The sequence below is a fragment of the Pagrus pagrus genome, assembly GCF_965226575.1.
Source record: "Pagrus pagrus genome assembly, chromosome: 3".
NCBI lineage: Eukaryota > Metazoa > Chordata > Actinopteri > Spariformes > Sparidae > Pagrus > Pagrus pagrus.
Window position 1 is genome coordinate 53193 of NC_140187.1, and position 13369 is coordinate 66561.

The 13369-nt window shown below is 47.9% G+C and overlaps 1 protein-coding gene across 1 annotated transcript in view; it reads right to left on the minus strand.

Annotated features, from left to right (window-relative positions):
* Window positions 1-13369, minus strand: part of LOC311254575 (ral GTPase-activating protein subunit beta-like) — a 38373-nt gene that overhangs the window by 3981 nt on the left and 21023 nt on the right. The window contains exons 21-32 of the mRNA XM_084348422.1: window positions 13143-13291; window positions 12838-13007; window positions 12475-12578; window positions 12242-12397; window positions 11203-11388; window positions 10962-11120; window positions 10751-10874; window positions 10504-10623; window positions 6839-6945; window positions 6617-6719; window positions 6383-6437; window positions 4970-5109 (exon numbers count right to left, since the gene is read on the minus strand). Coding sequence (XP_084204548.1) covers window positions 4970-5109; window positions 6383-6437; window positions 6617-6719; window positions 6839-6945; window positions 10504-10623; window positions 10751-10874; window positions 10962-11120; window positions 11203-11388; window positions 12242-12397; window positions 12475-12578; window positions 12838-13007; window positions 13143-13291 — 1573 coding nt within the window. The remainder of the gene's footprint in view (window positions 1-4969; window positions 5110-6382; window positions 6438-6616; window positions 6720-6838; window positions 6946-10503; window positions 10624-10750; window positions 10875-10961; window positions 11121-11202; window positions 11389-12241; window positions 12398-12474; window positions 12579-12837; window positions 13008-13142; window positions 13292-13369) is intronic.

The window sequence follows — 13369 nt, forward strand, 5'->3', positions numbered from 1 at the left end:
GCTTACTACTTCATACAAGCCTCTTGTTAGGAGACAGCCCATCACCACCAGGACTGTGCAGCAGTTGTCTGTGGAGGCTGAGGGGGCCCTGATGGACTGTTACAGGATAACTGACTGGGAGATGTTTCAGGAGGACTACGGTGACGACATTGAGGGTCTCACTCAGTGTGTCACCGATGACATAAAGTTCTGTGAGGAGAGTGTTGTCCCCACCAGGAAGGTTTGCTGCTTCCCCAACAGCAAACCATGGATTAACAGGGACATCAAAGCCATGTTGAACCAGAAGAGGAGAGCTTTCATGGCAGGGGACAATGTGGACACACAGAAGGAATTTCAGAGAGAGCTGAGAAGAGAACTGAGGAGGGCTAAAGCCTGCTACAAGAACAGGATAGAGGGGAAGCTGCAGCAGAACAACCCCTGAGAGGTGTGGGCGGGGGTGAGAACCATCACCGGCATGAAAAGAGAGCAGGAAGAGTAGCGGAGGGAACAAAGGAACGTGCCGACGAGCTAAACCTGTTTTTTGACAGATTTGACTCACCACCTGGGGCCGGGCTTACACCTCCTCCCCCTCCCCTCACTACTCACGTGACTGCTGCACCACAAGTCCTGGGCATGACAGCTTGTGCTCTTCTCCCAGCACCTCCCTCTCCCCTCTCCCTCCACCACATCCCCAACTATCCCAACACCCCCAACAACAACAACAACAACACCAACCATCAAGACCAACCACGTGAGATGGCAGCTAGCCAGGACCAGCACCAACAAGGCCAGAGGACCGGACGACATCAGCCAGAGGATGCTCAAGGTCTGTGCGAAGCAGCTAGCAGGAGTGTTCACGCATCTTTTTGGCCTCTCCCTGAGGCTGAAAAAGGTGCCAACACTCTGGAAGACATCCTGCATAGTCCTGGTGCCGAAGAAGGGACGCCCCAGTGCACCAAACGACTTAAGACCTGTGGCTCTAACGTCACATGTCATGAAAACCTTTGAGAGGCTGGTCCTGCAGCATCTCAGGCCCCTGGTGCACAACTGCCTGGACCCACTGCAGTTTGCATACCAGACTGACATTGGCATGGAGGATGCCATCATCTACCTGCTTCACAGAGGTTACACACACCTGGAGAGGCCACAAAGCACGGTGAGGATCACATTCTTTGACTTCTCTAGTGCTTTCGACATGGTCCAGCCAGTCCGGCTGGCTGAGAAGCTCTCAGTGATGCAGGTTGATCAGGTCCTGGTGGCATGGATTACAGACTACCTCATGGACAGGCGCAGTATGTCAGGCTGCGACACTGCCTGTCAGATGTGGTGAAAAGCAACACTGGCACACCCCAGGGAACTGTTCTTTCACCATTTTTGTTCACCCTCTACACCTCTGACTTCTGCTACAACTCCCTGACATGCCACCTGCAGAAGTTCTCTGACGACTCCTCCATTGTTGGATGTATCACAGACAATAAGGAAGAGAAATACAGGGAACTAATCGAGAACTTTGTAGGATGGTATGGCAGGAACCACCTTCAGCTCAACATCTGGAAAACCAAGGAGCTGGTGGTGGACTTCCGGCACAGGAAGAGCCACCCAACACCTGTTTCCATAAACAGGGAGGGGGTGGAGATGGTGGACACCTACAGGTTCCTCGCGGTGCATCTGAACAATAAACTGGACTGGTCAGACAACACTGTGGTGGGGATGAAACTGGACAGTGTGGAGGCGGTAACAGAGAGGAGGAGGAGAGGAGAGCTGCAAGTTAGAATGGGCAATCCCTTTCACCCTCTCTACAACGAGCTGAAGCAACTCAGGAGCACGTCAGCCACAGACTCATCCAACCACAGACTCATCCAGCCACAGACTCATCCAACCATAGACTCATCCAGCCACAGACTCACCCAGCCACATACTCATCCAACCACATACTCATCCAACCATAGACTCATCCAACCAGACTCATCCAACCACAGACTCATCCAGCCGAAGACTCATCCAACCACAGACTCAACCACAGACTCATCCAACCACAGACTCATCCAGCCAGACTCATCCAGCCACAGACTCATCCAACCACAGACTCATCCAACCACAGACTCATCCAGCCACAGACTCATCCAGCCACAGAATCATCCAGCCACATACTCATCCAACCATAGACTCATCCAACCACAGACTCATCCAACCACTGACTCATCCAGAAACAGACTCATCCAGCCACAGACTCATCCAACCACAGACTCATCCAGCCACAGACTCATCCAGCCAGACTCATCAAACCACAGACTCATCCAGCCACAGACTCATCCAGCCACAGAATCATCCAGCCAGACTCATCCAGCCACATACTCATCCAACCATAGACTCATCCAACCACAGACTCATCCAACCACTGACTCATCCAGAAACAGACTCATCCAGCCACAGACTCATCCAACCACAGACTCATCCAGCCACAGACTCATCCAGCCAGACTCATCAAACCACAGACTCATCCAGCCACAGACTCATCCAGCCACTAACTCATCCAACCACAGACTCATCCAACCACGTGCCTCAAAGCGCTTGAGGGGCTCTTTCATACCATCAGCAATCGGACTACACAACACCACCACCACAGCTCATTTCTCCACTGATTAAGGACTCAACTATACACTTTACTGTCACTTTAAGACTGATTGTTTTTTGTTCTGTTGTTATTTATTATCTCCGGAACCCTGCACATTTTTGCACATTGTTGTTATTTAATTTAATTTAATATCTCAGATCCCTGCACATTGCACATTGAGGTTATTTAATATATCAGAACTCTGCACATTGCACATTTATTTTCACATTTATTACATATTGCACACACCACATACACACAGGGACAGTTACTGCATATAGTATGCTTATTTTTATTCTAATAGTTTTTATTATATTTTTATTCAATTGTTATTTTATTCTTGCTACTTATTTCCCTCTGTACTGTTGTGTTACCTGTGAATATCTCCCAAGGGGGATCAATAAAGGAACATCTTATCTTATCTTATCTTATCTTATCTTACCAACAGAACAGGGTCTCAGTCCTCTTAAAATAGATCAACAGAACAGGTACTCTGTCTACTTTTATGAACCAACAGAACAGGGACACAGTTCTCCTAAAGTAGACACACAGAACAGGGACTCAGTTCTCCTCAAGTAGACACACAGAACAGGGACTCGGTCCTCTTAAAGTAGACCAACAGAACAGTGACTCGGTCCACTTATATGAACCAACAGAACAGGGACTCAGTTCTCCTAAAGTAGACCAACAGAACAGTGACTCGGTCCTCTTAAAGTAGACCAACAGAACAGGGACTCGGTCCACTTATATGAACCAACAGAACAGGGACTCAGTTCTGCTAAAGTAGACCAACAGAACAGTGACTCGGTCCTCTTAAAGTAGACCAACAGAACAGGGACTCGGTCCACTTATATGAACCAACAGAAGAGAACAAACAAATGGGATTGTTTCATTTCAAGTATTAAACAATGGATTAAAATTCAAGCACAGTCCTGACCTTGAAAATGACCCTAACCCAGCTCCGAGTGGACGATGCCATAATCTTCCTCCTGGACAGATCACTGTCTCACCTGGAAAAGCCTGGAAGCACTGTGAGGATCATGTTCTTTGATTTCTCCGGTGCTTTCAACACCATACAGCCTGTACTTCTGGGGATAAGCTGGAGCTCACGGGGGTGGACCAACACCTCACATCCTGGATCCTTGATTACCTCACCAACCGGCCACAGTATGTGAGGACTCGGGACTGTGTGTCGGACACAGTTGTCTGCAGTACGGGGGCCCCACAGGGAACAGTCCTGGCCCCTTTCCTGTTCACCCTGTACACTGCAGACTTCTCCCACCTATCACCCCACAGCCATCTGCAAAAGTTCTCTGACGACTCTGCTATCGTCGGCCTCATCAGGGACGGGGACGACAGAGCCTACAGAGAACTTATTAAGGACTTTGTGGACTGGTGCCAGCAGACCCACCTCCAGCTCAACGCCGGGAAGACCAAAGAGCTGGTGGTGGATTTCCACAGGCACAGACAACCCTGCACACAGGTGAACATCCAGGGAATGGACATTGAGACGGTGACAAGTACAAGTACCTGGGAGTTCACCTGAACAATAAACTGGACTGGACTGATCACACTGCAGCAACATACAAGAAAGGTCAGAGCAGACTCCATCTGCTGAGGAAGCTCAGGTCCTTTTGGGTGCAGGGGGCACTCCTGAGGACTTTCAATGACTCTGTGGTGGCATCAGCCATTTTCTATGGTGCAGTCTGCTGGAGAAGCAGCATCTCGGCAGCAGATAGGAAGAGACTTGATAAACTTATCAAGAAGGCCAGCTCCATCCTGGGATGCCCTCTTGACCCAGTGCAGGTGGTGGGAGAGAGCAGGATGATGGACAAGCTGTCATCGCTACTGGTGAAGGAGTCCTACCCCCTGCAGGACACTATCACAGCACTGGACAGCTCCTTCAGAGAGGGTTAGGGTTAGGGGAGAGAGACTGATTCACCCCAAGTGCGTGAAGGAGAGGTATCGCAGGTCCAAGTGTGTGAAGGAGAGGTATCGCAGGTCCTTACTTCCTGCTGCTGTCAGACTCTACAACCAGCACTGCTCCCAGTAGACCTCACTGGGCACTGTGCAACAAAAACTCTATACATAATTCATTTCTCATTTTGGTTTGCACTAACTGGGCAATTTTCATACCCATATCTAGTATTTATTAATGACAATACACTGCCCACACTGTTTATAATAACACTGATTTGATTTGTGTATATATATATATATATATATATATATATATATATAATGAACTAATAAAGGTATTCTGATTCTGAACCCAGATACAAATGTACAAATCTGAGGTCAATATATTGATTTTATCATCATCAACTATCAGAAAAACAGGGAGAGAGAGAGAGACAGAAGGACGGACAGACAGACCCAAAGACCTCTTGCTGACCACACTCCCGTTGACCAATGGGACGACTAAACCGAACTTGCTGGTGGCGTTTCCATGGAAACAGATCCTATAGAGTCCAGTTTTCAGTGGATGGATAAAGATCAGCTGGAAGTTAGACACACTGACAGACAGACAGACAGACAGACAGACAGACAGAGAGATGGATATGATTTAGATTGTTGCTCACTGTGGCCCCATTTATCAATCTAACGTAGAAACCAGCGCAGATCCGAGCGCAGAAATCATCTTACGACAGGGTTCGCGTGTGATTCATGAAACGTTCGTATCTCGCCGATCACAGCATAAGAATGATTGGGCGTTGATAAATGTGGCGGCTCGAAACAATCGTCATTTAAATATCACGCCCTTAAATATTCTCAGTTTAGAGGCCTCGCCGCTAGAGTTTACGACATGGAGATGCGTAATACGTCCAAGAAGAGGAACTTCTCCTACCTTGAAATTGTGACCATAACATTGCAAGTATAATTAAACAAATGAGTTTTATTTGGCAGCCTGAATAGTGGCATCAAAGGAAGTCGGAAGATGCCATATGGAAAGAAATCTCTGCTGCGGTCAACAGCGTCGTCGTCGTCAATCGAACTCCAGCTGAGGTTTGAATATTTAATTCATACATTCACAATATGTATATTCATATATCTGTATGCATTTATATAATCGATTATATCGCAATTTATATTTAGGTCAAGAAAAAATGGTCAGACCTCAAACTCGCCACCAAAAAGCGCCACTCAGCACTCTCCATAAAAAGATCCCTGCAGTCCCGAAAAACCCTCTCACGTCTTACGGGCAGATCTGCCATTGTCGAGATGTGATGACTGTCAAAGCTGTTGTTTAAATAGGTAACTGAGTAAGCATCTGACCTTTCACATTGCTTTGAATTTAGTTTAGTTGCTTGTAATTATGTCACCTGCCTCAAAAACACTCTCATTCAGCAAGGATTGAGCTCAGGGGTCTCCCAGAAACACCGTGCCTTTGTGGTGGCCACAGTGTTCGCTAACCCTAACCCCAAGTTTTAAAAATGAGGAAAAAGGCATCTTATCTCAGCCATAGTTGAGCACATGTGGACGAGATGAACGTAAAAAAAGAAACTGAAAGTAAAATACAGTTAAACAATCAGAGAGTCAGAGCTGATGTAGCTCGCTGCCACTCTCGTGGCGCCATCTTGAAAAAAAAAAAAGCTGAAACTGTGAACATCACCTGATGTGGACCAGGTGAGGTCTGCATCATCAGTTACCATGGTGATCAAGAGAGACACGTTCGAAGCTCACTGACACACCTCATAGTACAGCCGTGTGTGTGTGTGTGTGTGTGTGTGTGTGTGTGTGTGTGTGTGTGTGTGTGTGTGCGCACGTGTGTGTGCGTGTGTGTTTTACCTGCAAAGTGTGTGTGTGCTGGTCTCTGACAGCAGGTCGGACAGAGGGAAACTCTCTGAAACATACAGATTACCTGGTTGTGAGCTTGGTTCTGTTCTGACTGTTTGGACTCAACTGACTGATGATGATGATGAAGACGTTTTTTATTTTAATGTTATAATTTAAATTTGTTGCCATTAACAGTGTAATTATACAGTGAACACAGTGAGTCAGTAGGTTAAATTATAAAGTTACCGACGTCCTCGAAACGTTCGACCCAGACGATCAGGAGGTTCGACTCAGAGACAACCAGCGAACACACAGAACGACAGGACGTCACATCATCAACTGGACAACTCTGGACAGGTCAGAGACAGACAGACAGGTCAGACAGAGAGACAGACAGATTTAACACATTCGCAGACAGACAGCTAAGTAATAGACAGATGAAAAAGCTTTTATTTTGAAGGTCTGTACTGTTGGTTGGGGGGCGGAGTCTGGGCGGAGCTCAGAACCACCGTATGGGTTTGATGGCGGCTCAGTCAGTGGCACCAGCTCCTCTGGACTCTTCTGCCAATAAGCCTCTTAAATCCAAAAGAAAAAGAAGAATTTAATAAAATAAAAAATAAAAAATTTAACATAAGATGACCCTTACCATGGATCTCACTGCTTTTCTATAAGCCCTGCCCTACTCTGCCTCGATGTCTTCATGGTCCTAATGCAGAAAAGTGTCGGAGTTCCTCCTGTCAAGAAAACAAAATTAACCAGCCCTGATAGACCACTGGACAACCAGAGGGAGGGAGTTCGGTGGGCCATGATCAAACACAAAGAGACCAGAACCAGCAGCTGGCCTGCTGTTTACTCTTTACTCACTTCTGGTGAGTAAAAAAGTGAAGTGAGTTCTCTTTACTCACTTCTGGTAAGTAAAGATAACTTGTAGACTCAGTGTTTAGGCATTCTGTGAAGAAAGTTAGTTGTGATATTTAATCTTGTGAGCTATCAAATTAGTTTCTGTTGAGCAAGGTGTGTGAATAGCCTTGATTGCTGGGAGGAGCTAAGTCTGCATGAGGTAAATCTAGCCTATAAAGGCTAGTCACTACAGCGTCAGAACAGTCGAACGAAGACTGTTGAACAAAGACTTAGGGAGTCTCTCTGCGGGAGTCTGTCAAGGAAGTCCAAGTTACCCACTTTCCACCACCATTCCGAGCCATGGGTCCCTGCCAATCCCAGTCAGGACATATAACCGGAGAAGATTTCACCGGCGACCCTTTGCTCAAGCCCGTAATCCAGGCAATCTCCGCTACCTAACATTCTCTACCGGTACTGAACTTGAAGTACTAGGGGGGCTATGGAACTGCCAGTCTGCAGTCGAGAAGGCAGACACCATTTCAGCCTATGCCTCCCTGCAGACTCTCCACTTCCTGGCTCTCACGGAGACCTGGATCACTCCAGAAAACACTGCCACTCCAGCTGCCCTTTCAACTGCCTACTCATTCTCACACTCCCTGAGACAAACAGGTCGAGGAGGAGGAACTGGACTCCTCATCTCACCCACATGGACCTTAGCCTTGACCACCTACCCAGATCTGCATTTGAATTCCACGCTGTCTCTGTCACCCTTCCCTTCAAGCTCAACATTGTGGTCTATCGCCCTCCTGGTCCTCTCTGCGACTTCTATGATGAGATGGATGCCCTCCTAAGCTGCTCCCCAGATGATGGCACACCGCTCATCTTCCTTGGGGACTTCAATATCCCCCCTGAGAAGCTGCGCTCATCTCAATTCATCAGCTTCTTTTCCACATTTGACCTCACACTCTCCCCCCCCTCCTCCCCAGCTGTCTGAACTGCTACGAACCAACAGATCGGTGCTAAAAATCTCATCATCCAGACGACCTTTCTCACTACCACCACCTCCTGTCTGACTTCTCATCAACGGTTTCAGCAGCCAAATCTGCCTTCTACCTGTCTAAGATCAACTCCTCTGCCTCCAACCCCAGGAAACTATTCTCCATATTTTCTTCTCTCCTCACCCCTCCTACCACTCCCCCTCCATCCTCCCTCACTGCTGATGACTTTGCAACTTACTTTACGAAGAAAGTAAGAGACATCAGCTCTTCATTTACTCCGATGCCCTCCCAGAAAGCACCTCCCCCAACCCTCACCGATGACAGCCTTACCTGCTTCAGCCCTCTCTCCTCTGAAGATGTTCACACACTAGTGACGTCTAACCGTGCCACCACCTGTTCCCTCGACCCGATTCCCTTCTCTCTTCTCCAAAACATCTCGCACGACATCTTGCCTTACCTCACCACCCTGATCAACTCCTCCCTCACTTCTGGCCATATTCCAGCTCCTTTCAAGACAGCTACAGTGAAGCCACTCCTAAAGAAACCCACTCTAGACTCAGCCGATATTCAAAACTACAGACCTGTATCTCTTCTCTCCTTCCTCTCTAAAACCCTGGAACGTGCTGTCTTCAACCAACTGTCTTCTTACCTTTCACAAAACGACCTCTTTGACCTCCATCAGTCAGGATTCAGGACGGCTCACTCCACTGATACGGCCCTCCTCACAGTGACTGAGTCACTCCGGGCCGCCAGAGCCTCGTCCCACTCTTCAGTCCTCATCCTCCTCTCCACTCTGGCCAAACTTGGCATTACCGGCTCTGCCCTAACCTGGTTCACATCATACCTGACAGAACGCACCTTTCAGGTCACGTGGAATGGCTCCTTGTCCAAACCCTGCTCCCTGGATACTGGTGTCCCTCAAGGCTCAGTACTCGGACCACTTCTGTTCTCACTATACACTAGATCACTAGGCTCTGCAATCACATCACATGGATTCTCTTACCACTGTTATGCTGATAACACCCAGATGTTGCTCTCCTTTCCCCCATCCTCCTCCGACACCCATGTTGCCACGCGCATCTCGGAATGTCTGGCAGACATTTCCGCTTGGACAACTGCCCATCATCTCAAGCTCAACCTTAGTAAAACTGAACTCCTCTTCATCCCGGGGAAAGACTGCCCTCACATGGACCTGTCGGTCACTGTTGAAGACGTCACTGTATCGCCATCATCGACTGCAAAGATTTTGGGTGTAATCCTCGACGACGGACTTCCTGCACCCCCAACATCACCACGGTGGCCCGATCCTGCAGATTTGCCCTCTACAACATCCGCAGGATCCGCTCTTTCCTCACAAAGGAAGCAACGCAACTCCTGGTCCAATCGCTAGTCATCTCCCGCTTCGACTACTGCAACTCGCTATTGGCTGGACTCCCAGCCTCTGCGACTAAACCGTTGCAACGTATCCAGAATGCTGCAGTTTGTTTTCAATCTACCCAAATTCTCCCATGTGACCCCCCTCCTCCGTGACCTCCACTGGCCTCCTGTTGTGGCCCGCATCAGATTCAAGACCATGGTGCTGGCCTTCAAGGCCGTCAACGGAACTGCACCCGTCTACCTCCAAACACTGGTCAGACCACACGCCCCAGCGCGAGCACTTCGCTCTACTACATCAGCTGGCCGGCTGGTACCGCCATCGCTGAGAGCAAACAAAGACTGCACAACGAAATCTCTGACAGACTCTTCTCTGTTCTGGCACCTCAGTGGTGGAACAAACTTCCGACCAATGTCAGGACAGCAGAATCGCTCGCCATCTTTCGCAAAAGACTCAAGACTCACTTATTCAGACTTCACCTCGACCCTGCATAGCACTAACCCCCCCCCACACACACACACAAAAGTACTAATATGCACTTGTATGTTCCTACCTTCAGCACTTACATCATAGCACTTATGGAAGGTATCCTCGATAAATAGCAGCTACTTTGCTCTGATGAGGGCTTGAATATTTTTTCTATCTTTTCTACTTTATCAACAGAGATATGTTGTGGTTTCTTTCTTGTGACAAATGTACTTATTGTAAGTCGCTTTGGACAAAAGCGTCTGCTAAATGCCCTAAATGTCTGTTTTCCTGAACTGTGTTCAGAGGCCGTCTGCTCTTCATGTGACCGACTCCCTTACAGTTACTCTGTAAAACAAACAGCTGGAGGCGGAGCTGACACAGCTGATTGTGAGCTGTAATTTCCCCATAGTCACTGTTAGTGACGGTGACGTCACAAGATTGACTTCACTTACTGTGTGATGAAGATGACGGGACGATGAAGGTGATCTCTGTCAGAGCATCTGTGTACATCAGGACAAACTTCTCTCCATTAAACACGCCCCCTCCACTGTCACCAAGCACAGCAGGGAATTCTGGGAGAAGGAAGAAAAAACAATCATCTTCAGGGAGCACAAATAGACCTCAGTTAACCTTTGACCCCTGTCAATGTCCCGTGAGTGAGCATCACGTGTTTGAGAGGCGATGAACCAGAGCACTGACCTAAACTGTCAGTGCTGACTTTGCCAACCTGGCGCAGCCCCGCCTCCACCGGGCGACCCAGAGATGCCAGGAAGTCCAGAAAGTGAGACAGGACACTGCTGCTGGACTCCACGTTACTCAGGATCTACAGAAAGACAGACAGTTGGGAGGCACATACAGGTCAGGGAGAGAGACAGAAAGGACAGCAGACAGGAGAGACAGACAGACAGACCTCAGCAGCTGTCCTCTGTCCTGCTCTTATGTAGAAGATAAAGGCGGAGTCACAGTTTCTGGACGGCAGCTGGTCCAAACGTCTCAGATCCTCTGAGAATCCTGGAAGAGACGAATCCAGAGACACCAGCTGAGCCGGGACGCCGCTGGTACCTGGATCCTACAAAGAGACAGGTGAGACAACAGACAGGTGTGAATTAATCAGTTAATCAATAAATCGATCTCCAGCGTGTCCATGGTACCTTCAGGGTCTCAGGTGTCAGCAGGCCCAGGTGGGACAGAAAGAGTCTCGCTGTCTGGAAGTTTGTGACAGGGGGCAGTGGCCTGCAGGTCGCCATGATGGCCGACCGTCCACTCAGCTGCGGCTGAGCCTCGACCTGTCGCTGCCTCTGAAACGTTGCTTGCAGACGCTCCAGCTGTGGCTGCATCTGACAGAGGAGGAATCACCTATAAGAACCACTGTATGAACATCTGTATGAACACCTGTAAGATCACCTGTATGAACTCCTGTAAGATCACCTGCAAGAACAGTTGTACGGACACCTGTAAGAACAGCTAACAGGTATGAACACCTGTAAGATCACCTGTGGGATCACCTGTATGTATACCTCTCAGAACACCTGTATGAACACCTGAAAGAATACCTCTCAGAACACCTGTATGAACACCTGTAAGAATACCTGTAAGAACACCTGTATGAACACCTGTAAGAATACCTGTAAGAACACCTGTATGAACTGCACAGGAAATCATTCCTACCTGGTGCCATCAGACTTTACAACGCTAATGCAAGAACACACAAATAATTTATTGCGCTTTAAATTATTATCCCTGTAAATGGAACTGCACCTTATTTCTCTTGCACCTTAAGTTCCACTTAGCTAAACTTATTTTGTAACTGCTTAAGCATTTTATTGTTTACAGTACTTTATTGTTTTTTGCATATTGTATTATACTTTATTGTTTCTATATTTGCCCTTATATTTAGATTGTATTTGTACTTGAATGTACCTGCTGCTATGATAACCTAATTTCCCCTTAGGGATTAATAAAGTTATCTATCTATCTATCTGTAAGAACACCTGTATGAACAGCTGTCTGACTTAAATGAAGCTTCAGATTTTCTGTAACATGCAGCTATTAACATCAGCAAGACAAGAATCTGATCCCAGAGGAACACCACAGGTGATACACACAGGTAAAGAGATGACATCATCAGTTTTACCAGTGGTAACATGGCCTCCCAGCGGGATCTGGATCTGGGCTGGACCAGGTTCTTACCTCCTCAGTGACTGTCTCATGCAAAGCTGGAATACTCCGATCTGCTTTGACTGAAGGAACTCTGTCGATGTTTTCAGGAAACTGCTGATTTTTGATGCTGCATCGTATCCCAGCATCCTCCTGGGCTGCAGCATGGCGTCCTGGAATCAGAAAATGCTGCAGACATGAGAGATCAAACACTGATCTGAAGCCTGTAAACACACTCGGGTTAATATGATGATGTCAGCAGTCACCTGTGTGTGTGTTCGTCCCTCTCTGGGCTGCAGGTGGAGCTGCAGAGTCCAGGTGTGATGTCCTGATGGTCCTCTGATCAGCACTGCGAGTGACGGACACGATGCTGCCAACACCAATCATCCAAAAATATACAGGTAGAGACATGAAATGCTGAAAATGATCAGTTATTGATCAATTAATTGGTCAAAATAATGATCAAAAGCAAGACGACAAAAACGATCAGGCAGGAGGAGTTACATCAGCCTCTCTCTCTCTGTCTTACCTGTCTGTCTCACCTGTCAGTCTCACCTGTCTGCTGTCCGTCTCACCTGTCTGCCTCACCTGTCTGCCTCACCTCTCTGGTTTAGTGAGTGAGGACTAACCGTCTTCAGGTCCCTGTGGCTGTTCCAGCATGGCCATGATCACTGAGCTGTCCAACACAAAGTATCTGAACTTCTTCACACTGCTGTCACTCAAACTGTAGCAGCCAATCAGAGCGTCCTCATCCAGCAGGCCTCCGAGGGAAGGGACGGCACCCGAAACCTGCATCACACTGAGACACGAGGACAGGAAGTGACCTGTGAACTCATTCAGGAGCTGGAGATGACAGCTAGTCAATTTATTAAGGAAAATTTGCTCTTATTTTGACAGGACTCATAGCTGTTACAGGTGTGTTTGTTTTCCTCACCAGCTCAGCGTGACCTCAGCTGCCTCCTTCACCCTCAGAGAGGCGGGGTTTAGTTCTTTCCCCTCCTTACACCTCACTCCCTCTTCCTGTTTCGACTTACTGCCTGAAATCCCCAATTCAACGATCTCCAGGACCTCCAACAGACATTCCTGAAAACACACACACACACAGTTACCTGTCTGTCACCTGTCTGTTATCTGTCTGTCAGTTACCTGTCTGTCATCTGT